General features: G+C 53.7%; 3 protein-coding genes across 4 annotated transcripts; 1 reads left to right on the top strand and 2 right to left on the bottom strand.

Annotated features, from left to right (window-relative positions):
* The first annotated feature begins 3,225 nt into the window (after positions 1 to 3,225).
* On the top strand, positions 3,226 to 10,619 carry NRGN (neurogranin). 2 transcript variants are annotated; one of them, XM_017524084.2, is made up of 4 exons: positions 3,226 to 3,453; positions 8,916 to 9,142; positions 9,369 to 9,386; positions 9,825 to 10,619. In XM_017524084.2, the coding sequence occupies exons 1-2, from the start codon at positions 3,439 to 3,441 to the stop codon at positions 9,135 to 9,137; spliced, it is 237 nt and encodes a 78-aa protein (XP_017379573.1). In that variant the 5' UTR covers positions 3,226 to 3,438; the 3' UTR covers positions 9,138 to 9,142; positions 9,369 to 9,386; positions 9,825 to 10,619. The 2 variants fall into 2 exon arrangements, with proteins under 2 accessions (XP_017379573.1, XP_017379581.1); XM_017524092.2 differs by having other exon boundaries at positions 3,292 to 3,453; positions 9,366 to 9,386.
* Positions 10,620 to 10,881: 262 nt separating this feature from the next.
* VSIG2 (V-set and immunoglobulin domain containing 2) lies at positions 10,882 to 16,543 on the bottom strand. The gene is made up of 7 exons (XM_017524068.2): positions 15,580 to 16,543; positions 14,950 to 15,107; positions 14,104 to 14,311; positions 13,118 to 13,276; positions 12,042 to 12,161; positions 11,783 to 11,927; positions 10,882 to 11,071 (listed from the first exon to the last, which is right to left on the bottom strand). The coding sequence occupies exons 1-7, from the start codon at positions 15,638 to 15,640 to the stop codon at positions 10,942 to 10,944; spliced, it is 981 nt and encodes a 326-aa protein (XP_017379557.1). The 5' UTR covers positions 15,641 to 16,543; the 3' UTR covers positions 10,882 to 10,941.
* A 91-nt stretch (positions 16,544 to 16,634) lies between these two features.
* Positions 16,635 to 25,616, bottom strand: ESAM (endothelial cell adhesion molecule). The gene is made up of 7 exons (XM_017524053.2): positions 25,377 to 25,616; positions 21,660 to 21,841; positions 19,873 to 20,074; positions 19,531 to 19,686; positions 18,161 to 18,283; positions 17,734 to 17,860; positions 16,635 to 17,479 (listed from the first exon to the last, which is right to left on the bottom strand). Exons 1-7 carry the CDS (start codon positions 25,444 to 25,446, stop codon positions 17,164 to 17,166), a joined length of 1,176 nt encoding a protein of 391 aa, XP_017379542.1. The 5' UTR covers positions 25,447 to 25,616; the 3' UTR covers positions 16,635 to 17,163.
* Between the last annotated feature and the right edge of the window lie 1,185 nt (positions 25,617 to 26,801).

Below are 26,801 nucleotides of genomic sequence, written 5' to 3'. Positions count from 1 at the left end.
GTACCCAGGCTCCTCCTCTGCCAACCAGGTTGCTAAAAATACCACAACAGCAAAAGCTGAAATATTTGCAGAGAAAACTGAATTTCCTGCTACCTCCACCCCCTCCACTCAAATGGGTAAAATCCTGACCTAAGAAGCCCCCAGATCACTTCCACCAAAGGCACAGGCCTCTTCCTTTCCAGCCCCCTTCTGATTATGAGTCCTACCCTGGGCTTGAGCTGGGATGTGATGTTCAGAAAGTGCCCACTCCGAGGAGGGGAAGCCACAAGTTATTGGCAAATAGATTGTCATGTGCCTTGGCTTTTGTCCCTGCTTACTAGGACCAACCTTCTCCAAATCCCCTTCCATCTGTCCCAAGAAGGATATGTATTGGACCACAGAAGCTTCCCATTAATCCATCTTTTATCGTCTCTTTTGTCTACCCCTCTCCTCTTCTGCTGTCTTGGCTTCTATTCCTCACCCCTCTCACCTCCATGCTTCCTGCTGGTTCCATCCCACAGCACCCACCAACATGCCCCAGCTGCCTCTCTAACCCGGCCCTTCCCTTCCAGAGCTCAACTCCTTCCCAGGCCAGCAGTCCTCCTTCAGTAGCCAAGGGGGCTGGAGACTGTAGATGAGAAGTTTTGAAATTTGAAAAGCCAAGAACAGCTACGAGTTCAAGCTCAGCTGGACAGTAGGTAATACTCCAAAAGTTGACCAGTGGCACCCAGGCCCCAGGCCAGGCAGGCTACTGTGGGGAGTAGTGGGGAGTGACTTGGCATCATTTTGCCAAAGACCAGAGGCCTGTAGAGGCAGACCCAGCCATCCCTTACTGCATCTGTCCTTTCTCCTAGCTCATCTATCTGAGTATCACAAGCTGAGTCCACCAGTCTACGTTGCTGACAAACCCCAGCCACCTAGAGGCCCAGAGGAGGGACATTTTACCAGGGCCAGTGGGTGCCCTGGCCCCACAGTGGTTAAGGGGCCCACGCTGAGCATGTCTTTGGATGCCAGTGGGTGACAACCTATGCGGGGTGTGTGTCTCTGGGTGTGTGGGCAGTGTGTATGTCTACATCTTTGGGTCTCTGTGTGTGTAATTTCTATGAGGCCATATGTGTTGCTGCTTCTGCCGCTGGTATTTGAGTTTGTGAGTGTCTGTCTTCTCATCTCAGGCTTTGCCTTCCTCTCTGTCTTTTCCTCACCTCAGAGCCTGCCCATCCCCCAGGGCCAGCACTGTGGCCAGTTCTGCGTAGGCGCCTTGAGTGGGCTGTTGCTGAAATGGTTGTTTTGCGGACGGAACTGACAGTTGCCGTATCTGTTCCCCCATGGGCCCTCCAGTGTTCAGAGACACCTTCACCCCACACAAAGGTGTCCTTCAGGAAGAGGGAGGGGCTGTGTTGCCTGCTTGGGAGTTTGTTGGGGGGTGTTGTAAAGATACCCCCCCCTTCAGTTCTGACCAGCAGGAAGAAGGGCCCAGAGGCAGCGCAGTCTGCAGAGGGATGTTGCCTAGCAACTTGGGAGACTTTACTGCAAACTCACCAAATCCCGAATTCCTCAGCTCTAATTTGGGAAGAGAAAAGCACAGAGTCTAGGCCTGGAATCCTCCCTGTCCCCCAATTTCCCCCTTTTCTCTCCTCTCTGGATTCTGGAGTTGAAGTCCAGCAGGAATTGGCAAAACCGAAGGCCACAGATGTGCCCGTCATTTAGGCAAGGGCCTGAGTTCCCAGGACATCTGGCCATTTGGTGGAGGTGGGGAGATGGAGGATGTGCCAGAGACAGACTGGGGAACAGATTTTTCATTACAAAAGTGGGTGGGCCCCAAACATGCTGGGAGAGACACCCCTACATCCCAAATCTTGGAATCCCAGTTAGCATCCAGCTCAACCTGGGACCCTGAGCTGCTCACCCTGAATGGACACAGGCATTTCCCTCCCACTCAATTTCCCTTGGCAAGCAGAGCCTCTGGTCCAAACATCCAGGTGAGAAGGAAGCATGTAACCATCATGGGGTCACCGGGCAGGGCCAGGGGCTGGGGATGCACTGCAGAGCTGTCTCAGGGTCTGTTGTCCCACCCAGAGCCACAGGGCATTTCCCTCCTTTGCTCCGAGCAGCAGCCATCCCTTCCTCCTTCCCTTCTCCGGGACCTTAGCTGAGAAAGACTTCCTAATTTTCTCAGAGAAGGCCTACCCTACCCACATAACAAGCCACACTGCCAGCTCTTGTACCCTGCCGAGTTGGGGGAGGTTGACGACCACAGCAGTGGCAGGCTGTCCCTCCCAGATGCTCTTTCCATAGCTCCCCTTCCCAGCCTCTCACGAAGCCCACATCCTGCCTCATCATGGACCCAAGAGCCAATTATTTCGAATTCCCTATACTTGGGTTTAGGATATTTTTCATCTTCTCAGGAGCAAGGGCGAGGATGGCCAGCTTTTGTCTTAACCTGAGGCAATAGGTCAAGAGGTTAGGCAGAGTCTGCTAGGAAGAGGAGGAGGATACTTCTTCCAAGTTGGTGCCCACATACAAATACATACAAAATAGGTGTTGTGCAGATATGATTTTGTTTGTTTGCTGCAGGGCATGTGGACAGATCGATAATAGATATGTAATGCCAACAGCTTGAGCTGGGTGACTGTCCGTGTGCTTGCTTGAGGGCCGAGCGCCGGCAACAGGGTGCCCGCATTTACCTGCAACTGAAGGTCTGCGTAGTTATTTTTGCAGGTTGTGGCTGCAGTGTCTGTATGCTGGAAGAAGGCCTGGGAAAATCATATGTGGACATGTGGGGCTTGTGGGCTTTTGTGTGGACGCATGCCCATCGCCAGGGTGCACCAACAGGTTTCTCCTTCTTGGCAGGAGTGATGATGAGACCTTTTTACCGCACATCTTAGGGAGCCTTTCTTTGCGGACTGAGGGGGAGTGAAGTTAGAGGCAGCCATATTTGGGACTCCTGCTAGGTTGTGGAAGTGTGGAGGGGTGCGTGGTTTTCTGTGAGCGGGAGGGGCTGCTGTGCCCAGATGTGGGTGTGTTTGTGCCTAGGGTGTCGGGGGCCTCCTTCTGCCTACTCCGGCGTACATCTGCCTGGCAGTCTGCCGCCTAGCAAGCCAGGGGACTGCGCCCGGGAGGATGGAGTGTGTAGGCGGCTAGGATACAAGCGTGTAGGCGAAGGGGCCGGGGCGGGAGGCGGAGCGCGGCGGAGGGAGTCGCGAGAGGGCGTGGTCCTCCCTCCGCTTCTCCCCGCCCACCCTGCCGGAGGCTGCTCCTGATTGGCTGCCCGGCCGTGGGGCTCAGGTTACATTCGCGAGCGGAGCCGAGCGCGGGAGACCGGACCCGAGAGCGGAGCTGCTGGTTCGGCGCGGGTCGGCGGGAGGCCAGCTGTCCCAGAGCCCCCACCCGGCACCACACAGACCCCAGGCCCCCGCCCTTCGCCAGCCTCCTTCCCCGCCGAGGAGCCCTGCCACCGGCATGGACTGCTGCACCGTAAGTTAGAGGGCCCGGGGGAGGGGCACTTGGCGGGGTCTGCTGCGAGAGACGCAGGAGAACGCCCTGGAGGGCGAGTGAGGGTTGGAAGTGGACGCGGAAGACCTAGGAGCAGAAAAAAAAGGGGTCCCTGCGGAGACGTGGGTGGTGGATGGTGGAAGGCGCCCGCCCGACTTGGAAGCCCTAGGACAAATGCTCCTCAACTCGCGGGGGCGTCTGAGCGCCCATCCGCCAGACAGCCTCGGCTGGACCGGGAGCTCGGCAGGGCTCTGCACCGGGGAGCTAACTGCAGGTTAGACGAGAGGAGGCACGTCCTCCCCAGAGAGACGCTGGAAACCGTCGCCTAGAGACACTGCGGCCACTCCTTTCTCCCGCCTTTCGGCCCCCACCCCGTTCCCCATCCCACTGCCGCCGCCGTCGGTGGGCGGACACGCTGATCCTCATGACCCCCCAACGATCGCCGAAGCGCCCTGTACAGCGCAGGCTGGTGTAATCGATCCATATTGGTTAGCTCGGTTGTGATGCTGGCTGCAAAGAGCCTAGTCAGGGTGGTTCTGGGGAGGGGTTGTCCCGGCCCCCAAGGCCTTCTCCCTTGGAGAGGGCTGAGTGAAGTGACCGCGAGAGAGCCCTGCTGGCGAGGGAAGGAAGTGTCTGCAATTTGTCAGCGCCCACGCGGAAACCTGGGTACTGCGAGTGCCCAACGCCCGAGGGGGTTACGGTTAAGGTGACTCGGTATGAAAGCGCCTGGCACAGGACCTGGCCCCTGACTCACCGGAAGACTACAGTGATCATACGTATATGAAATTTGTTTGCTTATTTATTTTTTGCCTCTATACTTGGGTAAAGACTATTCCAAAATCCTTGTATTTTCAGTCATTCAGTCAACCAGCAAATGATAGAAGAGGTTACTGACTTTGCCACCCCATGGCATAGAAAAGAAAAAAAAAAAAGTGAGCTTTGAAAAGAAAGGATAGCCCAAGTCTGTAATAGGTGAGACTTTCCCATGTCTGGGTACCAAGAGGCAGAGAAAACTTAGGGGTAAGTGGTGGTTGTTGCGATTTTAACTCTTATTAGTGTCAATAATAGTTGTCAGTTTGTGAATGCCTACCCAATATTTAATCATCACATCAACACTGCAAGGTAGGTATTATTTCACAGATGTGCCTACTGAGGTTTAAAAAGTTAAATGATTTTTCCAAGGAAGCATGACTCCTAAGTGTGGAGGTAGGAGTCAAACGTAGCCCTGTCTTCTTCAAAGAGCTGTGCTTTAACCTCTCCTCTAAATATATAAAAGCAATCTGCTCATAATAGAAAATGTAAAAAACTAGAGAAAAGTATGAAAAAAAAAAACATGTCAGTCACCTACAGTCCCACCCCCTGGAGAACACCCTGATAACATATCTCCTTCCAGGCTTTTCCCTCTGATTGTTATTCTACAGGAAGCAATGTTGTGGATATGAAGGGAGAATGGGCTCCTCATGGAGGTTCCTGGGCTCCACTGAGGAAGAGCCCCTCCTCCCAGCAGTGTTGTTTAGAGAGGATAAATGGATGGTAGGTTCTGGGAAAGGAGCTGGGGGGAGGGGAGAGGTAAGGATGCGAGGGGAATATTGCTGGAGAAGGGGAAGTGGGAGACATGGTCAAAGAGGTGAGTAAATAATCCAAGAGGCGAGGGAAGGAATAGAATTGGTCTCCTCTGTCTGCAGTAGTAATTAGAGTAGGATATGGGGGTCTCTGCCTGGAACTGTTGCCCTTGAGTGTCATACTGGGATTAGAAGACATGGTTGGAGTGAGTGTCCCTTAAAAAAGGAGAGGTTACCCACTCAAAAGGTAAAGAAGAAGCAGATACACAATTAACCCTGAGGCCCAGGGCCTGGGGCATGTCCTTCAGTGCACCATGTACCCAGGAGCCTTCCCAAGGTTGGCAGGGCCAAAGGGCTGAGCAAGAGAGAGCACCATTATCAGACTGTGTAGGGGGGCAGGAAGAAGAAGAAGGGGTGATGGGTGGAGGGGTGGGGAAGGGGAGAGCTGGGGTGGGCATTTTCCTCGCCTTGCTGTGGAGGGCTGGACTTGGTGCTGGGAGGGAGCTAGGATGCGTAGGAACACCAGCATACCTCTTGGGGGGCTAGAGGCAGGTCCCTATTCATCTTTGATTCTGGAGCTCTCCTCACTGACCACCTCACCTGGTATTTGGGAAGAATCTAGTCCTGCGTTATTCCTGTTTCTCCTTGCTACAGAGGCTCAAATAGAAATGAGGAAGAAGAAAACAGACCTGCCTATTTTTTAGGAGACAGAGGAATGGTTTTTTATTCCTTTTGATTCAAATGTTGCAGTTGCTGATTTACATAGCCATATATATGTGACTTTTCCTGCATTCACTGCGTATGAAAAGGCAAAGAATTATTATTATTTTTTGGATCCTACTCGATTCTTTTTCTTAGTCCAGTTGGCTTGGCCCTGCTGAATTCATAGAAATAATTACCTGCCCTGAGGCAGTGGCTAGCAGCAGAGGCTACTGAATCTGATCACTTCACTATTTGTCAACTGAGTGACCTTAGGTAAGTTACAAAATGTCTCAGAGGCTGTTTCCTGACTTCCAAAATGGGGATTAAATGAGGTAATATGTGCAAAGTGCTTAGCACAGGGCTTGACACATAACAAGCAGCAAGCAGGAGTAATCCTTAAAGCTATTAGGATTTGGGAGCTGACAGAGACTTTATTCATTAGGTTAAGTTCTAGCTGTGGCTGAAGAAAATGAGACTCTCAGAGGTGAAGTGATGTGCCCAGTTGGAACTAGAAGCCTCAGCTCCTGCTTTGCTGACCTGTGTACCTTCCACCTCCCCCGCCCCTCCCAGAAGTCCCTAGTTCCTGTGGAACTCTCAGGCACACACCAGCAACCTTGGAAGGCACCAGTTAGGCCCCATGACCAATGAGCCCCTCCCCAGATCCTTTTAATCTTCCAGTTCCACCTGTGGCCACACTGGCCACCTGGCAGCTCTGTCCTGAAAATTCAGCTGGCAGGAGAGGGAGCTGATTCTGGGGAGGAGCCTGGAGTGTCGGGGGTGGCTTTGCCTGTTATTCCAGCTTTCCATTCTGGATCCAGCTGGGGCGGGCGGTGACAGCAGGTCGGGTCTAGCGTGGTTGGAGGCAGATATCCCTTCCTCCACTCAACCTTCCCACTCCTTCACAGCTGCAGGGCCAAGGAGGAGAGGGAGGTCAGGGATGGTTTTTTATGATTGTCACCCTCTTTTGAGAAGAAGCCTCACTATTCCCTGAGGATATCCCAAGAAAGACTTGAGTTCTAGGAATAAAAAATCCCAAAGGAGTCATTTCTGATTTTAGGTGAGGAATAAGATGTCAGGGAGCATTCTAGACCTGTGTTGGGCCCCTCCACAACCATACCTGCCTCTTTGTAACTCTTTTTTTTTTTTTTTTGCGGTGTGGGGGTGTCTTCTACCAAAATGTAATTCCTTTTAACTGTTTTTAAATTGACTGTGGGCATCTTGAGCACAAACTGAAGAATATGAAGCCCAGGAAATGAAGCTAACCTTGGGAAACATGGTGAGGGGAGCCATTTATAAGCCTGGGCTTTGGTGTCTGGAATTTAAGTTTATGCTCCTGGGGGAGAATCTGGTTAGGGCAGTGATCACTGAAGCCTCACTCATATCCTGTCTACTTCTATGAGCTGGATGGGTGATGGCAGGGAGAGCGAATGTGCAGAACTGAACTATCGTTATTATGTGAAACCTTGGTCATCTGGTGTCCTAGAAGAAAAATATAATGAAAGCACTGGAAGTCTTCATGAAAAAAAAAATCAAGGCAAATTCTTAGAAGCCAGAGGGCCAGATCAAAAGAGAAATGTCCTTCTAACTTCAAGGTAATCATCCCCATCCCGACTCACGCTAATACTGTAAGTAATGGTAAGCAACAAAGGGACTCGGAGGCTGAATTCCTCTCCATGCCATAGCCTTTCCTCTGCATTCTATACCATCAATTCCCTCACCCCCTCTTCTTTCAGCTAGGGCAGGCTGTCAGAGACACATAAACAGTTTGGGGCGTAGAGGTGGGCCTGATTATTATTAGGTTGAACTATATGAAACTGTTATTATATGACTGCTTTTGGCCTGCAAAACAATGATTTCACATTAACAATGTTATTTTTAAGGCAATCCTAAGAGCTACTATTTATTGAGCAGCTAGGTTGTGCAGGAGACTTTATGCAGAGACTTTATGCATAGCATGCTGTTTATTCTTCCCCACAACCCATACAGGTGAATATTATTATTCTGATATTTTAGAGGAAGGAGCTGCGATAAGAAAAGATTAGATAACTTGCCCAAGGCTACACACCTCTAGCAAATGGTAGAGCCTTGGTTGGTTGACTGGGCTGCATTTGCTTATCCTACAAAGTAGGAGTAAAAATATATTCTGGACTCTGAAACACAAAGGTCTGAACCTTGGGTCCACTGGTAACTGTATGAGCCAGGTAGGTTTTTAAACAGTCTAATCATTAGGTTTATTAAGGGTAACAATAAAAAGGTACATCACCGCTTTATTTTAGGGGGACTAAATAAAATAATGCCTGTAAAACACTGTTATTGCACCTGGAACAAGGTAAGTGCTTAAATGGTAGCTATCACTGTGATTCCTTTCTTCCTCATAAGTATACCCTGGAAAGGGCTTCTTACTCCTGCTGGCCTTTTCATTTTCTTTATTTTCTTTTCTTTTCTCTTTTCTTTCCCTCCCTCCCTCCCCTCCCTTCCTTCGTTCTTTTCTTTTTTCTTTATTTTCTTGGAGTGAAGCCTTTTCCCTGTCACTTCTTCCAAATCATCTCCTATCTTCTGTGTTTGAGCTCATTCTTGGGCAGTGGAAAATGAAGAGTCAATGGGAAAACAATTTCTGGGGCTCTAGCCTTAGGTGGGGGAGGCTGGCTCACTGACTAGTATCCCCATCCTTGCCCTAATTCCAGCTGTGAGCTTCTTGCAGTTCTACTGGGGAGAGGGCTGGGGCACTGAGGCTTCACCCTCTCCACGGAAAACCCTGGACTCAGACTGGGTCCTTCTGAGCTGGAGGTACCCTCTGAGAGCGAGGGACAGGTGGCCACTCAAGGAGTGCCTGCTGCTGTTTTCCTTGCTCCTCCTTTCCACCTTCCAAGCAGCTCTGCAGACCCCTAACTGGATGCTGGTGATGGACCTGGCTCTCCTACACCCAATCCTACCTGCACTTCTCTTTCCTGAATTGAGACACGTCTGTCCACCTGGCCCTGAACCTTCCTCTTCACCTGTCGCTGCCCCCACCTCAGTGCGTGTCCGTGCCACAGCCCTGCTGCAGGCGCGGCACCCCTCTCTGCACCTCCCATCCCCGCGTCGCCATAGTCTCAATCTCTCAGGCCTCTCTATTCCTACCCCACTCCCGCGGAGTCAAGACCCAGTGACCCCACAAGAACCCTCCTGCTCCGCCCCCAGGAGAACGCCTGCTCCAAGCCAGATGACGACATTCTAGACATCCCGCTGGACGATCCCGGCGCCAACGCGGCCGCCGCCAAAATCCAGGCGAGTTTTCGGGGCCACATGGCTCGGAAGAAGATAAAGAGCGGAGAGCGCGGCCGGAAGGGCCCGGGCCCCGGGGGGCCTGGCGGAGCTGGGGTTGCCCGGGGAGGCGCGGGCGGCGGCCCCAGCGGAGACTAGGCCAGGTGAGGCAGCTCGCGGCGAGCTCACAGCCGCAGCCCTCCCCAGAAGGAGCAGGGGGAGAATAAGGGCCGGCTAGGGGGTGCAGGGGGGCATGGAGGGAGCTAAAGATTGAGGGATAGAAATCCGAGTCGGGAGGTGGGTGGGTGGGAAGAGGCTGAGGGTTGAGTGGATTCCAGGAGCTCACCTGTTTCTCCTGCATCCTTTCTGCCCTGCCCTGGACGGAAGAAGAACTGAGCATTTTCAAAGGTAATGAACACGGCCCCGAGGCGACGGGGTAGGAGAAAAGGATTGAATCCCATGTCTTCCCTCTGCTCACCCTCACCCCTCCCAGCGAGGGAAGATGTACCCCGCGCCTTTGCGTTTTCTGATACATTCAGACTTCCAAGGCTGCGGTAGGGACACATCAAGACGCCCAAGGCTGCAACAGGGACACACCTGGACTAAGACATGCTCAGTCACCCCATTTGGCTGCACAAGTCTGGCCAAGGGGCAGAAAACACATCATGGCGCGCACACATACCTGCCGCGGGGCTCATTTCAGCGCCATGACTCAGGCTGGGGGTTCTGGGTGACTGGGGCCCCTTGGCACTCCCCGCCCGAGGAATCTTGGTACAGAAAGGGGGAAGGGAGTGGGGAGAGGAAGTAGCAAGAGAGGATGGGTTCTCAGACCTTCTCTCCCCTCAGTTCCCGAGGAGAGATGGATGCCGCGTCCCCTTCGCTGCGACGAGACTTCCCTGCCGTGTTTGTGACCCCCTCCTGCCCAGCAACCTGCCAGCTACAGGAGCCCCCTGCGTCCCAGAGACTCCCTCTCCCAGGCAGGCTCTGTCGTCGCGGAGTCGCTGAGTCCGTGCCCTTTTAGTTAGTTCTACAGTCTAGTATGGTCCCCATTTGCCCATCCACCCCACCCCACTGTAAACCCTGCGCTCCCAAATCCTTCTTTTGCTTCTCGCCCACCTCTCCCCGCACCCAGCATGCAGCTCTGCCTCCGCAGCTTCAGTGCGCTTTCCTGCGCGCACTGCGGAGGGCGCCCTAAGCGTCACCCAAGTACAATTACTTAAAGAAAAAACGTCCTTTCGTTCTGTGCGCAGCTAAAAGGGGCGCCCTACATCTTCGTGCCCCAAGCCTAGCCCCAGGACTTTGGATCTGGGGCGAGATGAAGAGAAGAGGGTTTTTATGGTGTCGACGCCCCTTACTCTGATCGGAAGAGAAGTCCCTATCCCACACCTGCCTGTCACGTTCTCTCCCCTTTCCCCAGCGCACTGTGGAGGGCAGCCTCCCCAGCTCTCTTGTTTACGCAAACGCCGAGCGCCTGGGAGGCTTGGTAGGAGGAGTCTTCCGCGGCCCCGCCCCGCCCCTGTCGGCCACGTCCCCGCTCCCCGCTGGGCTCCTGGGGCTGTGGCCGAAAGGTTTTTTATCTCCGTGTGTGCATGTGACTGTGCTGGGTTGGAATGTGAACAATAAAGAGGAATGTCCAAGTGTTCAGAGGGTGCCAGAGGAAGGAGTTTGGGTGCACAAGGCCTCGGCTTGGAGCTTGAACAAGTCTCCTTTGGCCAAACTAAAAATCAGGACTGGTGGGGTGAGGTGGAAGTACCTAGGTTGAAACCTACCCCTTTTACCCAACCAAACTTCCTGCCTACCTACAGCATCATTTCTCCGACTTCAAGCCCATTCCTTCCCTTACTGTTAATACTCTTTGAGCCGCCTAGAGGAATTCGCTATACCAGCAGAAAGAGGGAGACAGTATGGTACCCGCAGACTTTAATTACTGATATTCCCCCACACCGCCCTCAGGGATGAGAAGTCACACAACCATAGGGAGCTTGGACTTGGTGGTCGTCACGGTGCCGGCAGATGAGGGTCTTTCCAGGAGCCCCTTGCTAGAGTCAACCCTCGAAGTGTGCTCAGAGACTCCAGGAGCGACCGCATCCTCCCTGATGGGTATAGGCAAGTTCTTAGTGAAGAGTTGAAGTCTCCTGCAGAAGAGGGCTGTCCTCTAACCTGGATGACTCTCACTGTACATGAGAATCATCTGTGGAACTTTGGTTAAAATGAAGTTTCTGGGCCTCATCACTCCCCAACACACAACTCTAGGAAGGCTAGGAAGTGGCCTGAATCTGAATGTGCAACTAGTTCCCCATGATTTCTGTCCAGGTAATCTGAGGACTCCACTTGGAGAAATATTGCTCTGATCCCTATCCTACACCCTGACTGGCAGCTAAAGTAAATGACAGAGGCAGCTTCCCCTCCCCTTTCCTGATTTCTTCCATAGAAGAACTGAACTCAGCTGACTGCTCAGGACAAATACAGCTTCTGGCATCTACAAGCCACTACTACTCCCAGGTGGTTAAAGTATATGAAAATGCCTTCAAAACAGAAAAGTAAACTATTAAATAGGAGGGACTGGACAGTCCTGCAAACTGAACTTCCCTGCCACGGCTTGTGGACCAGCCACTCCACCCTGTACTGCTTGCCTTCGCCCTCAAATCCACAGGTTATACTGCTGTCACCAGAAAATCCCAGAGCTGAACAACACCTACCCATAAACACATTTAATGATGTGAGAGTTTGAGGGCTGCAGGCACCCACTTTTAACCCAAGCCCTTTCCTCCCTCCTTGCACCACCCCCCAGCCCTCCTGCTCACCGAAGGTCACTACCCCCATATGTCTCCTTGGGATTCTTCCCCCTCTCTTTCTGGAACTTGATCAGGCAGAACGCAGTAACTGACAGCAACAGCACACCCAGGAGCACCCCAATTAGAGCCCCGGCCACTCGGCCTTGTGAGGGTTCTAAGGAGACACAGGACCAAGAGAGTTGCAGACATTCCTTGGCCCACCAGCAGACCACTTCATGCAGCCTCCCAACACAAGCCTGCTGGCCTGGCCTCCACCCAGCATCCCTACCGGTCACAGAGAGGGTCAGCTCACAGGATGCACTGCCCATCTGGTTGGTGGCCACACAGCGGTAGGTGCCCGAGGAGGTCAGGGAGAGGTTGGTGAGAATGAGCTGGCCAGACACCTCATCTAGAGGATGAAGAGGGAGTATTCCACCACTCATTCAACTCTGAGCACCTCTGTGAGGATAGCACATTTCATTTCATCCTTATAACAATCCTGTCGGGAACTAATTTTTTTTTATTGGTGGGGAAACTGGTTCAGAAAAAGGAAGTAATGTGTCTGAAGTGACCCAGAGAGGAATTTCAAAGCTGCTGCAATTTACCTGTTCTTTCCACCCTACATAACTGCCTTTTGGGGAGGAAGAGGGCTGCACACTCATGAAGGATTCAGACACTGGCAATGGAGTCGGGGTGGGGTGCTGGCTGGCTGATGTCAGGCTCCTGGTTTGGTGTAAAAGGCTTGATTGCTAGAAACTGCATCCTGTAGGGTGGCTCTAAGCTGACACAAATGCTTTTCTAAACTGCTTGCCTTAGAAGGCAGAGCACACACAAGGAAGTGATCTGGGGGTGGGGATCATTCATTTCTGGATTGATAAAGATGTTTCCTCGGGCTGGAGAGAGAATAACTGGATCCAGGAAGAGGAAGCTAAGAAACTACGGCTCCTATGTATATGGTTCCTCCAAAGAAACTGGTTAAAAGATTCAAGCCAATCCATGCTAGTCTGCCTCAGTTTCCTCTCTAGGAAGTCTGGAAATGATCCATGACCCTTAGGAAACCTAAAATAAATCTCCCCAAAGCAGATGAGTGGGCATCATCAGAATGCTCCCTGCCTTCTACTCTCTTCCAGGATATCAGGAGTATATGTAGCTTGAGAAATACTCCCAGGATCCCCCGGCCACAGACTGTGCAGGAAGACAGGCAGGAGGGAACAATACAGGAAGCCAAGGAAGAGGAGGCAGGGAAAGGTATAGTGGTTTGTCTCATACCCCTGGTCATGGAACTGGTAATATGCCTGTGTGGGATTTAGAGACCAGATCTCCCCAGGTGTCCAATCCCCTCTTCCTGATGCCCTTGGCCCTTACCTTGAACCATGCTGCCAGGAGAAGGTGTAGGAGAAGATCCAAGACGCACCCAGTTGTATACTGGCCTGGGAGCCCCCTCGGAAGAGCTGCATCTCAGTGCAGCAGAGCCTCCCACAGAGGTTTGCCCATTCTGACTGCATGAAGGATTACTGGGGGGAACTGCAAAAACCATAGAAAGTTCCTCAGAAATCCTCCGACCCCACTCCCAGCTCCGTTAGGTGCTACATTCTCTACTTCAATACCCCTGTCAAACAGTGGTCATTGTGTCCACACACCCCTGCATCCCCAGGAACTGAGGGATTTCCACTATTGGAAATTGTGATTGTTAGAGAAAATTCTTCCTCATGTGGAGCCAAAATGTGTGTAACAATATCCACCCATTGGTTTCAGTTACCGACCTCTGGGCCCACAAAGAAATTAAAATCTCTCCTCCACATGACAGGCCTTTGGGGGTTGAATCCGGCAACCGTATATACACCACATCCTAGGTCTTCTCTTTTCCTTCTAAACACTGCCAGCTTCTTTGACAGTTTTTCTGGTTGCTCATCTCTGAGCAGCCTCTAGTTTGGGGTGAGACAGAAGCTCTGAGCATGAGGTTAGTGCCCAGTAATAGAGGCCCTTGTTCCTTTGACCGCCACTCCCCTTCTCTGCCACTGACCTTGGGAGGGACAGAATCCAACTACCAATGAGAGGTTACCCCATGATAGAGCTGCTGGGGACAGACTCAGATCCCCATGTATGGGAAAGGCTTTCTCTCACACACTCTGTTATCAGGCCCTGATGGAGGAGATGCCCTCCGTGGAGGGTGGAGTTGGAGTATGACCATCTGGATTAGAAGACTTGGAAAGGGAGTATTTTCCCTTGGGGCCCCCAGTGCAGTTGTGTACTTGGGCTAAAAGTCAGAAATAGGAGATTTAGCAGGACCAGTGCAAACTCTCAGAGTATGTGAAAGAGTAGGTCGCTGGTGGATCCCCAGCCTGCCTTACCCAGCACAGTAAGATTGATTAGCCCCAACCCATTGGTGTAGAAATCTGGTGGGTTGTTGACTTGGCAGAGGTAGGTTCCAGTATCTGAGGGGTGGATGTCAGTCAGTTTCAGCGTGGCCACCCCCCTTGTGGGGGGGTTCTGAAGCAGGCTGACCCTCTTCGACTTAGAACCAGTTGGATACAGATGGCCATTGGTGAAATACAGGATCTAGGGAGAGGCAGAAGACACACATATGTGCCTTTTTCTGCCTGATCAACTCTACAGTCCTTCATCCTCAAATTAGGTACGAGGCCCCTGACTTACGTCAGCCAGGGAGGCTGATACCCTATGGCTGGAACCTCGAAGGCTGTCTCCCCAAACCACCCCTTTTCAGGTGCTAAATGAACCAGATTCATTGTGCACTCTCTCTTTCCCTCTCCCTTCTCTCTCCCTCCCTCCCACCCTCTCCCTTCTCTCTCTTTCCCTCTTCCTTCTCTCTCTCTCTTCCTCCCTCCCTCTCCCTCTCCTTTCTCTCCTCTCTCTCGATCTGTGTCTCTCTCTTTCTCTCAAAGAGCCAGAAGAGGCACGTATTATCTTGGTATCAGTCACAACACCTTAGTGTCAATGGATATATTAACTGAAACTCTGACTGCACTAAGGCAGGGGAGGTGGAAATAGGGGCTATGGGAGAGGAAGGGAAGATATAGGGTGAGGCAGACTGCAGCCCTGAGAAGATCTAGGCAGAGCCCACTTACCTTTTCATCCAAGCACACTGATCCGCAAATGCCCCCTCCCGACCCCTGCCCTCATCCTGGCTTCCTGTCTCTCCAAGCCAACCCAGCTTCATGCAACTGCTCTCAGCTCACTGGATAGGAGTCGGAGATGGGCTTCCCAGGCTGCACAAAGCTCCACTCCAGGGCGAAGCCGTCTCCCACGGACGTGCTGTAGGTGCAGGTCAGCTCGGCTGTCTTCCCCACCGGCATGCTTAGCGGCTCAGTGGGTACCTTCACCTCCACTGCCAGCCCTGTGGCGGGGAACCCAAATTCCAGTGATCTGGAGGGTTGGGCCCACTCCGGTCATCTACGTTGAAAGCTGAGGGCTCCCTCCCCAGAGCACAACCCTTTCCCCTCAATCCAACCCCTCCCTTCCCAAAACCTGAGGCTTCCGGGACTGGCCGGGTCTTTGTGGGTAAAAGGGCCAAGACTGGGCCAGGTAAGAGGGTGTGCGTGTTTAGCAGAGAGAGAAAAACACTACCCCTGCGGTGGATGGTTCAGGCCTGTACCACGGAGAGGCTGAACTCCGCCAGCTTGGGGGCCTCTCTCCTCTGCCCTCTTGGCCTTCAACACCCCCTCCTGGCCTCACCCCAGGCACCTTAGGGCCCGTATGGCCCACGGCAGCCTTAGTTGGCCTGGCAGGGACAGAGTGGGTCCCCAGGAGCCGGGAAGCCGGGCCTGTGCCCTCCAGCTCTGTCGTGATCCTGCCCAGCCCCTCCTCACCACTCAGGCACAGATAGCCTAGCAGGGTCCAGCAGAGAAAGGGCCCCGGGAGCCCGGCCATGGCCGTGTCCAGCTGTCCTGCTCCTGCCAGGTGGGCAGTCTGTCGAGGTCAGTCTGGGGTGTCGGGGAAGGAAGGGAGCACCCAAGGGTAGCCGCCTGGACTGGGCAGGAGCGAGACTGGTATCTCAGAGCAAACAGGGGAGAGGCCAGCACCACAGGTTAAAAAAAAAAAAGTGCTCCTCCCTCCTCCCTTCCAGCCCCAATTCGGCAGTCCCTCTATCCCTGCTCCCTCCTTCCTTCCTCTTCTCCCCAAGGTCTGAAGGTGTCAGGCCTTGGGAAAAGGGCTGGGCTTGGGGTGGGCCTTCTGCGGAGACAGGCTTGGCACTGGAGCTCCGGAAGGAAAGCTGACTTTGGAAGACGGAGTTGTCCTGATACCCCAGAGCTGGCAAGTGGTGTCCCCACCTCGGACCTCACTGTGACTGTGAGCCCCAGGCCACAGACCCTTTCTGTCACGCCACTTTTCATTTCACCACTGGGGATGGTAGGAGTCTCGGTAGAAATGAGCTTCTCTCCATTCCCAGAGCCACTCCATTTTAGGGGCAGAGAAACTGAAACCTAAAGGAGACCCCACCCTTGGCAGGAAACATGGCAAAATTTGGACACAGACCTACACCCCATACTATGCCCAGCTCTCCCTCAGTAACAAGGGGTATCTCTTCCAGATGGGCAAGAAGGTATCTTTGTTAAGGATGCTGTGGTCTGGGAGAGGAGCCCAAGTGAGCTTCCTCTGCCCTGTCCCTGAAGAGGAAAGCAGGTGAGGCACGCATACCCCTCAAGCTCCTGCTCCAAAGCGTACTACATCCCCCTGCTGCTTAGAGCAGCTTAGGGTCTCTTCCCTTTCTCCATGGGACAAACAAGGACCCTTCTAAACACCCGAAGAGCTGCTCTGATCCTGTGGGGAGAAGCCCTCCTGGGTACACAGCTTGGGAAGGGGTCTGCTTTGCATTATCCAGAAGCTCAACTTCTAGAATTCTTAGTTTGAAAAGGCAATTTGATTCTTATCCCATACAAACACAATGCATCTTTATTGAAATTTGCAAATGAAAACACACATTTCATGTTAGTTTTAAAAAATACATTCCCTATCCTCTGTTCCAGTAAAACCTAGTCAAGCCAGCCGGACAGGTTATATCAATGCAGGGAGCTGGAGTGGGAGCAAAGGGTGGTGTGAGATAGGGGTGGGGTACAGATCAAGGAGGCCTGGAGACTCGGTGATTGGCAGTCTCTGCCAGGGCCCTTGGTGTGTAGCTAATTTCAGCATCTGGCTTCACAGGGAGAAGTGGTGGTGGTGGGGGGTGCAGTGGAGGCTCCTCCCAATTCCAGATCCACTTCTTCTCCCGCTTCTGCAATCTCCTGGACACTTGGGTCTTACTGAGACGGTTTTCCCACAGTAAAGAGAGGTAGGGATAGAGGACTAAGGGTCTGGAGTGTGACTACTCTTCCATGACTCAGGCCTCTGTGCTAGAGGTGACCCCTATAGGAAGGAGAGACCCCAAATCCTTTAGCCAATGACAAGCTGGGTCATCACACCAGAGACCCAGCTTGACTCTGGGCGGGCACCATCACTGGCACAGCACCCATGCGGCCCAGGGCAGAGGAAGAAACCCCACCAGGGATGGTGGTTACTGCTCGAGGGTGGCCCCCATCTGTCGTGGGCAGTTTCGGTGAGGGCAGGACCCTGCTGGAGAGACTGGGAGTGGGGGTCAATGAACCAGGCCTGGGAGGGCCGTGGGGTGGCCGGAGGGCTCGTGCGGAGGTGACAGAGGAAAGGGTCCCATTCCTGGAGATTGTGTCTGAGCTCTTGGCCCAGGGCAGGGTCCGGGGAGCAATGGCATCCTCCCTAGTCATCAAAGAAGTAACAAGAGGTCAGAAGTGAGACGGGGAAGGAGGAGAAAGTTTCTACAGGCTTGATCTTATATTCTATCTCTCCCTGCACACTTCAGTACTCCTTTCCCTCTCCCTTAAAACTTGCCCACAGGAATATGTTTCAGCCACTGACCCCCTCCTTCCAATAGATGAGAGCTGCCTGAATTCTCAGACTCTGTGAGGAGAGCTGGAAGAGCCCTCATTGCAGCAGAGACCAGGAATACTTACTTGATATCATTGGCTGGCTCCTCCAGGGCCTTGCCCCGGCGGTGGTACAAGAGGACCAGCCCAGCCAGCAGCCCCAGTCCAACCAAGGTACCCACAACAGCTCCAGAAACTACCGCAGCTCCAGGCCCTGGAAAAGGCATCATGTCAGAGGGGCACACCCAGCTGAGGGGTTCCCACATCTCTTCAATCCTGCTCCCCCGACCCCACCTGCCACCATATACATTCTCTCTTTTTCCCTGTCAAGGTGAGGGGTGGCTGTCAAGCAGGAAATGGCCAGTCACAGACCAAATATTTGTACAAACATTTGAGCAGGGCAAGCTCCAGGCCCTGTTGCAATGAGAGGCCTCAGCAGACAGGCTTCCTCCCCTCTTGCAACCTCTCTCCCACCATTGACCACTCTTCTTAACCACACTTACCCCTCACTGACCTGTGCTCACTTCCAGGGTCACATTGCACTGGGCAGTGCCCACCTCATTGTGGGCCTTGCAGACATAGATTCCAGACATGGAAGAGGAAAGGTTGGTGAGGCTTAAAGACCCACGGATGATATCTGTGGACACAATTTATCCATCAGTCCAGGGATCCTCTTTCCCATTAAAAAAAAAAAAAAATCTTGTCCCTTCTCTGGAATGTCCCCTTTGACCATCTGGGAGTCATAGCTTATCTATTCCCTGAATCGGGGGAAAGGTGTGACAGCTGGGATCGGCTCCCAGCTGCGGTCTGGCTAGCACAATACCCTCTCCATTCACTCCTCATTCACTGACCTCAGTGGAAATCTGACCGGAGGCTACAGAGAAAGTGATGCTCAAAAAAGCCAAAACACCATTTTTACTTTTATTTTGCCAAGACAGCGTGATGAGAGAGAAAGAACACTGGGGTAGGAACAGGCACACGTGGGCTCCAGAGCAGGCCACAGGACTGACTTTAAGCAAGGTACTTGATATCTGAGGGTCTCAGTTTCTTCATCTGTAAAACTGGGACAAGATGACCTCCCTGATGGTGTTGAAAGGACTATACAGACTAATCATTATGACAGTTAACGTTTATTGGCTGCTTACTCTGCATCAAAGACTGCTCTAGATTCTTTACGTGTACAAACTTACCACAATTTCCCAACAAACCTGTGAGGTAATAAAGATTGTTTTAAAAAAGAAAAAGTTCCTATTATAAAAATGCTCATGTGAAAAGTAGAAAGAGAGGCAAAATGAAAATCCGTATTCCCACAACCTAAATCCAACATTTGCTTTTGGCCATATTTATTTTCTTTCTTTTACTTAGACACTTTAAAGCAAACACTTCAGCATAAATCTCCAAAAAAAAAGGAGTAGGTTGTTCCATATCACCACAATAGCATTGCCACGCCTTGGAAATTGATAAAATAATTATCTAAAATCATCAAATACTTCATATTAAAAATGTTTCAGTTATCCCTAAAATATTTTTCATAACTGGTGTGTTCAAGTCACACTAATGAGTTCAAGCTGGTGTGTAAAAACTCCACATTTTACAAATTCAGGAATGAAGTCCCCAAGTCACACACAGCTCGTCACTAGAAGAGCTGGAATTTGAACACAGACACTCCAGCTGTAGAGCCTCTTTCTTGATAGTACACACAATGAATGCACCTAACACAATACCTGCCCTGGCAGGGCATCTTCTCTGCCCCCCATTCCTCCACATCTTCCTCCTCCTTCCCAGTACTTGTCAGCACCGGCTTCCCTTTTCACCCCAGTCCCTGTGGTACCTCTCATCTTTCCCCTTCCAGCCTGTCTCGGCTGTTTCCAGAAGTGTCCTCACCTAACGCTGGTGCAAAGAAAGTCTGGAAGGATGGGAGCTGCCGGTCCCACTGGTATTCGGCAGCGGGCTTACTCCTCGGGGACTGGCAGCTCAGGGTCACGTTGGCCCCCACACGAGGCACACCCAGGAGACGGCAGGACGGAGGAGCTGGAGGAACTGGGGAAGGGGAGACTGATGAAAACCACACCAGGAGACCCACCGATCCTCTCCCTCTGCCCCGCACCCTTCTGTCACTTCATTTGTCCCTCTCCTAACTCTTGCCCTCAGCCATTTAGGAGAGAGACCTGCCAGACCTCCCTGTGGGGGTGGGGAGGAGTCCGCAAGTCTGTGCTTCTCACTCACCGAGTACATTGAGTTCTAGGGTTTTGATGCTGTAGCCCCTACTGGTGCCTTCTTTGTCTTGCACATTCACAGAACAGCTGTAGGGACCAGAGTCTTTCTCCTGGAGACCCTTCAGCCGCAGGGACACATTCCGGGAGGGCATAGAGTAGACCAGGGATACTCCACGTTTGCTTGTTGTGGCCCCATTGATGTAGGCCAACACCTGGTGTGGGGCATAACACATCCCCGTTACTACTTCATGTATATACTGTACCGCAGGCTCAGCCAGTCTCCCTCCCCCAACTGTCATTTTCCAAATGCCCCTCACGTGTACCCATTCTTCTAACCTGAACCAGCTCCCCATTCACCTTTTGTCCCTAGACTCCTCTCACTGCCCCTGGGTCCCCTTCACCAGAACAGTTCTTGGTTCCTGTGCATTGTCTCATCTCCCAGTTGCGGTGTTTAGAAAGGTGACATGACAGTGGGATCAGGGACAATGTTGGTAGGAGGTATGTATGCAAGCAACTCAGACTGCTGGGGTAGATCCAGGTTTGTAAGACCTGAAACTTACACAATAGGGGAGGAATCTTCGAGGAAAAAATATTAAAAAAAATTTTTTAAGTGTCAAATGAGGCTGAGCATGTTAGAGCACGACTGTGAGCACTTCAGGAGGCCGAGGCAGGTGGATTGCTTGAGTCCAATAGTTCGAGACCAGCCTGGGCAACATGGTGAAACAGTCTCTACAAAAAATACAAAAATTAGGCTGGCATGGTGGCGTGTGCTTGCAGTCCCAGCTAAGGAGGGGACTGAGGTGGAAGGATTACTTGAGTGGGGGAGGTAGAGGCTGCAGGGAGCCATGATTGCACCATTACAGTCCAGCCTGGGCAACAGAATGAGATCCCATTTCAAAAAAACCCAAATGACTTCCTTGAACAGTTTTCAGGGGCTCCTAAACATTGTTTCATTCTCTTCTGGGTACATCTGTATTTGGATGTAAGCCTGGTGTCAAGACAGATGGGTCAGAGATTGTGGGAGGAGATGGCCCCTTGGCTCTCAAGGTGGTATAAAGGGGCAAGGTGACAGGTAAGGATCATTTGGGAAGAGAATTGGCCTGTGACTCGACAGTATTCAAAGCAGAGAATGTGAAAACAGAAATATGCTTTTTTGTTGTTGTTGTTGACAGAGTCTGACTCTGTCACCCAGGTTGAAAGTGGCTCGATTTTGGCTCGCTGCAACCTCTGCCTTGTGGGTTCAAGTGATCCTCCTTCCTCAGCCTCCCATGTAGCTGGGATTACAGGTGCACACCACCACACCTGGCTAATTTTTTTATTTTTAGTAGAGATGGGTTTTTACCATGTTGTCCAGGCTGGTCTCCAGCTCTTGGCCTCAAGTGATCTGCCTTTCTCAGGCTCCCAAAGTGCTGAGTTTAAAAGTGTGAGCCACCAAGTCCGGCCAGAAATATGCTAACTTTTACAAGTCGTGCATGTTACTTCCCCTAAGCTTTCTCAGCCCTCAACTTCCATTCTTCCTCTCCTTTTTCCTCCATAACCAAATAAAATGCCTCTCCACTTTCACGGTGTTTTGTGTCCTAGAATTTTTGGGAAAGTTGGGCAAAAGATAACTGGGAAGTCCCTAATATCAGAACAAAAACTGAACTGGTGCAGACTTCTGCTCTTCCCTGAAACTCCTTCCCCGGCCCCCATGACCCGGCCCCCATTCCCTCGCCACCCCTCCCACCGCTACCAGCTCTTTCCTTACAACCCGGCTGGGCGCAACAGGCCTCTGGCTGAGAGATGTTCCTCCCTCACCTGTTCCTCATTCTCTTCTTTCAGTTGGAAGAACCACATCACAAAGGGCATCTCCCTCGGCTGGGCTGAAGACACCTCCCCTTGCAAGGTGTACCACGCTGGAAGCACCACTTCCCCTCCCTCCACCGCCTGCAACTTGGTGGCGGGCACGTGCAGCTGCAGCTGGGCGCGCGAGGGGGGCGCTGGAGACAAGAGCGAGGCGTGAGCGCCCCAGACGGGCTCCCAGCTCCGCCCGCGAACCCTGCCCAACGCGGCTCCACGTGAGAATGAGGAAAGTTGCGCAATGGCGAAGGAGGAACCTTGCGGGGTCCGGCCCCAGGAGGCCTCAAGGGGTGCCCAGGGACCACTGGCTCAGTGTCCTGCCTCATTTCATCACAGCTTCCTCTCTCCACCGTCAGCCTCTACGGTTGTAGCGGGGATGGGGACACATTTCTACTCATTTGTTCGTATCCAGAGGCGCGGGGCAGATTTCCAGTCAGGAGGGGAAGATGTCAGGAGAAAGGGAAGATCGACCGCTTCTGTTGTATGCTACACAAAGCCCACTTGCTTCCCCAGTTTTCCTGAGCGAGAGCCAAGGGAGAGTAGCGATGCTGCTCAGGACCACCAGGGTCCCTCACTACCTACTTCTCGATGAGCGAAGGGAGTTGGGAGGCCGCCTGGTTACTGATTAACCCTGCGGCTCCTTCTGAACTTGCGGGAGCTGGAGAGTGTACAGCGGCCCAGCTCCCAAGCCTGACTCAGTGAATGTGGTGCTCCCTGCCCTCCTGTACAATCCCAACAGCGGGCTTCCCTGGGAAAACGGAGGGTTGAAACCCAGAAAGCACCTGGGAGCCCTTCTGGAGTCCGGGCAATCTAAGCAGAGGCCTCTCGGTTGGCAGGGAATTACGGGCAGCCCGAACGGCGATCCGGACAAGTATAGAGCCTCCCCTGAGTGTGTCCGGCGTTCAGGGGGTGGACCCGGGCGTAGGTTTCAAGGAGGGGGCTATCGTTTGCACAGTGTCCAGAAATACTCATCCTTCGCCCTTCGGAGAAGCAACGGAGCAGCTAAATGCTAAGCCCTTTGGGGAATAACTTCGGGCTTGCACACTGCCTGAGGATGCTGGCCGCCCTAGTCCCAGGCCCTACTCCCCGCAGGCCTCGGCGCTCTGCCTGGGAGCTGAAGACGCCACCTCCGCGTGGCGAGCAGGCGGCCGACACCGTGGGAAGAGGCCGCAGCCAGGCCCGGCTCTCCGCCCTCGAGCTCGCAGAGCCAGGCTGAAGGCCTCTAAGCACTGGGAGCTGATCCGGCCAGGATGCACGCCACCCCCACCGCTTCCCGGCTGCGCTGTACAGAACCCCCACCTCTGTTCCTTGGCCTTCGTAGCATCCCCCTTCCCATTTCCTGGAGGATCCCTGTGGTCTGGGCAGGAAATTTGTACCCAGTGATAAGGCAGAAGACAATGAAGGGGAGGGCCGCTAGACCGGAGGCTCTACCGGAGAAAACAATCCCCGCCTCAAGGAATGGACGCCCCCTGGGGGCCCTGCCCACTGGCCATTCTGCCGAGGCCCGGCGCGCCTGGGGCCTTGCCTGCGGGTGGTGCGGGCTCTCCCTCAGCCTTCCTGCAACACACACCGACAGAGCGGGCAGAAATGATTTCCGCCAGGAAACTGCCTGGGGCCTGGGAGGGGCGCGCGCTTCCTTCACTTTGGGGACCACCAACGTCCTCCCCAGGTCCCACATTTAAAATTCCACTTTACAGAAGGTAGAGGAGGCTTGAAAGAGATTGTAATGGACACACTGGGGTCTGGGCATGGGCTCCCTGCTCTTCGCCCTGTCAGAAACTAGGAACAGAAGAGGGCCTGAGGCTTTTCTGCCCTCCGTCCTGGGTGTCTGCTGGCTCGAAAGCCCCCTAACTGGTCAGTTTTTTTTTTTTTTTTTGGTCCCAGGGTCCAAGGAGCCACTGGGTGAGAAAAGAAGGCTGGTTGGGTCTGAGCGAAGGACACAGGGACAGCCCAAGAAAGGGACCCTTCGGGCTCACAGCCCTCTCGGACACCAGAGTGAGGGAGCCGGCAGGGGCCGAAGGAGAGCGAAATGGGCCCGCTCCCCAGGGCTACTATTTTTAGTCTCCCTCTTTCTCTGAGAAACTCCCCCCGCGGGCTTCTCACGCCCCAGGGGCAGCAGCGCTGAGCTTCCGAGGAGCAAGCTGAGCGGGAGAGCCTCCCCAAGAGCCCAGATGAGTGGAGCCGGGCGCCTGCCTGTTGCCCCGCGGTCACCAGTGCCATTAACCCTCGAGTAGCTGGCGGGAGCTGGGCAACCCATCGGGGGTGGGTGCCAATAGAACTTTCAAGTACAGGTCTTCAGTATGACAAATTGAGGCTCAAAGCTGGGGTAGGACAAAGGGTTGCAGATGAGCAGCAGACGAAGCCTGGGATAGCAGGCAGCCAACTTGAGCTGTCCTCCCTTGCTTCAGAGATCCCAGCCCCTACCCCCCCTCCCACAAGGAAGGGGGATAGAGTTGGGGTGGAATGCAGAAGGAACAGAGAAGTTGAAGTTGGGAAAGCGGGAATGAGAAGTTTGAGGGATCCTGGAGCAGGCATCCCTGGCTTTGGTGTGGCCAGGGGGACTGTTCTTGAAACTCACTTCGTCCAAGAACTGTAATATTGCATGCCCCAACACCTGTGGGACACAAAACAGGCTAAAGGGGACCCTGGTGATCTTCACCTCAGTCCCCATCATTGTGGCTGAATTTCACTCTACATCTTTCCAGGCCTTACTTGTCTGACATCCTCCAACCCGAGCAATGAGTTAAATATGGCCAAACCCACCCTTCACCACCATGCAAGATCCTTGAAGGAGGATAGCAAGAAAGCCTGATGGAAAGCAAGTGAAACAGTTCAAAAGGGCCTAGTCCTGCCGGTCCTTCTCTCCCAGGTGGAGTTCTGAGCCACCCCAACTCCAGCTGAAGCCAGCGTCCCTGGAGGACTCCAACACTTCCCAAGCACTTTCTCCAAGGAGGTTCCCTTCCTCTCTGACCCTTGGACACCCTCCTCCCAGTTTCCCCTCGTCCCTTTGGCTCTGAGAACCAATAGTGGTGGCGAACCTGGAGTGGGGGGTGTCACAATTCTGTTTCTCTGTGCATTTGAACCCTTCCGCCATTTCCTGTGTCCCAAATGACCTCACGGTCGTCCTTTGGGGGCACCTCCCTTGATTCCCAGGGCAGGAAGCAGGAGGGGGCAAGAGAGAGGATCTGTGCTGGGGAATTGACCCGAAGTGCGTGTGTCAAGCCTGGGGACCAGGGGAATTCCCCCGGGGGATCTTCCTCATCAGCTTGTGTGGGGGGTCGGGGATGAGAGGGGGCTAAAGTTAAGTCCTTAAGCTCTTTAGCCAGTGTCTCATCTAGCGGCTCAGCTCATCCGGCTCTGCTGGGTGGGGGTGGGGAGTGGACAGGGAGAAGAATGGTTCCAATAACTCACCCCAGAGGTATCCAGATCTTCCGCGAGATGCCCTTACCTTCTCCCTCTCCCCAATCCCTCTCACACCCAAACTGGGAGCTGTCCCCGCCAAAGCGCTGAGAGAAGTCAGCGCCCCTCAGTGATGCCCTGGGGTGGGGCTGGGAGGTCAGGGGAAGAGGGCGAGTCATGGGACATAGTTTCGCAGCAGGGCCCAAAGTTCTCCCTCAGGGTCAAATTCACCCCATCCCGCATCCCAAGTCCCCTCCAGGTCCGGGTTTCACTCACCGAGGATACTCAGCCCCAAGAACAAAAACAGCAGCAAGTTGGTTACCGGGGACCTGGGCAGGGAAATCATGGCCCTCCCTGGCCCAGACGGAGTCAGGGGCGACAGCTGCGGGGATACAGGGACCCGCAGGTGCCGAAACTGCGCGACGGCGGGAGCAGAGCGTGCACGGGAGCCGGGCCGCTGACACCCAGGGCGGCTCCAGCCCAAGTCTGCGTGCTTGTGTGCCGGTGGCGGGGTGGGGACCCAAGGGCGACAGAGGGGCGGGGCATTCGAGGGGGCGGAGAGGTCGCCGTCCTCCCGGGCGGGGCGCGCGGGGTCTGCCGCTGGGGGGCGCCCCCAGCAAGAGGACAGCGGGACCCCCGGCCTCTCCCAAGTCAGGACGCAGGGAGGGGTGGGGTAAGTCGTGATAACCCGCGAGCCAGCCAGAGAGTGGAGGGGGAAGAGGAGGCTCCAGAACTATCCTGCACCGTACCCTCCCCTTCCGCCGGGGTGGGATAGGGTGACCAGGAAGGGTGGGAAATTTGGGGACTATCCGACGTTGGAACCACCAGTAATCCTTGACTTGTAAAAGCTCCAGGGCTCTGCCTCCAATGACCGGCTCCAAGCTTGGGGATGCTGGGTCCCCGGCCCAACCAGGGGGGCGCTTCCTGAAGGAGGAAGAGGGAGAGCAGCGTTTTACACTGGCAGGGAGAGGCGGGAGCGACAGCCGCCTGCGGGCTCTGTGGGAGGCGGGGGTTGCGAGGCCACCGGAGCGCGGCAGCAAGGGTGACGGCAGAAGCCCTGCGGGAGCCCAGGCCACACCGGGACGCGCCAGCGCTGGCTGGCGGCGCAAGGAATCTTCACCTGAGGGCAGGAAAAAGGAACGCTCAGTGAGTTCCGCAGACCCCGACAACCCAGCATGGAGAATTACCCTGGCCTGTGCCTCATACTCCGAGCAGGGAAGGTTGCACAAGATAGCCCCAGGAGCCGAGCGGGAAACTGAGGCAATGCGCATGCAGCTCCCAGCTTAGCCCCTGAAATGAGCGGCGTTCGGGCGTGAAGCTGACTGGGGAGGAGGGGCAGCTGCGGGAAGGTAGGCAGGACAGTCCCTCCGTTTCTTCTTTATTCCCCGAATCTTCAGTGCCTCCCATTCCCTCAGTGAAAGGCTCAGGCACGCTCTGATCCTTTAATTCCCGAGACTAGCTCGTGTTAGCCGTGATTTGAATTTAATGCCCACCTCCCTGTGCCATTCGGTCAAAAGGCACCTTTGCGCCCTCTGGCGGCCGCTGCTCCCTTACAGCAAGGCACGCACCTGTTCTTGCTTCTCTGCCCAACAGCGCGCGCGCGCGCACACACACAAAAGATGCTTGAAACATCCCAGCACAGCTCAACCACCCAGCAAAGGTCACTGAGGGCAGAAAGCATAACAACGAATTCCTGGTGCT

Source organism: Cebus imitator, unplaced genomic scaffold (assembly GCF_001604975.1).
Source record: "Cebus imitator isolate Cc_AM_T3 unplaced genomic scaffold, Cebus_imitator-1.0 Scaffold0, whole genome shotgun sequence".
Taxonomy (NCBI): Eukaryota; Metazoa; Chordata; class Mammalia; order Primates; family Cebidae; genus Cebus; species Cebus imitator.
Note: the sequence above shows the minus strand (reverse complement) of the source record. Positions and strands in the feature narration are given on the sequence as shown.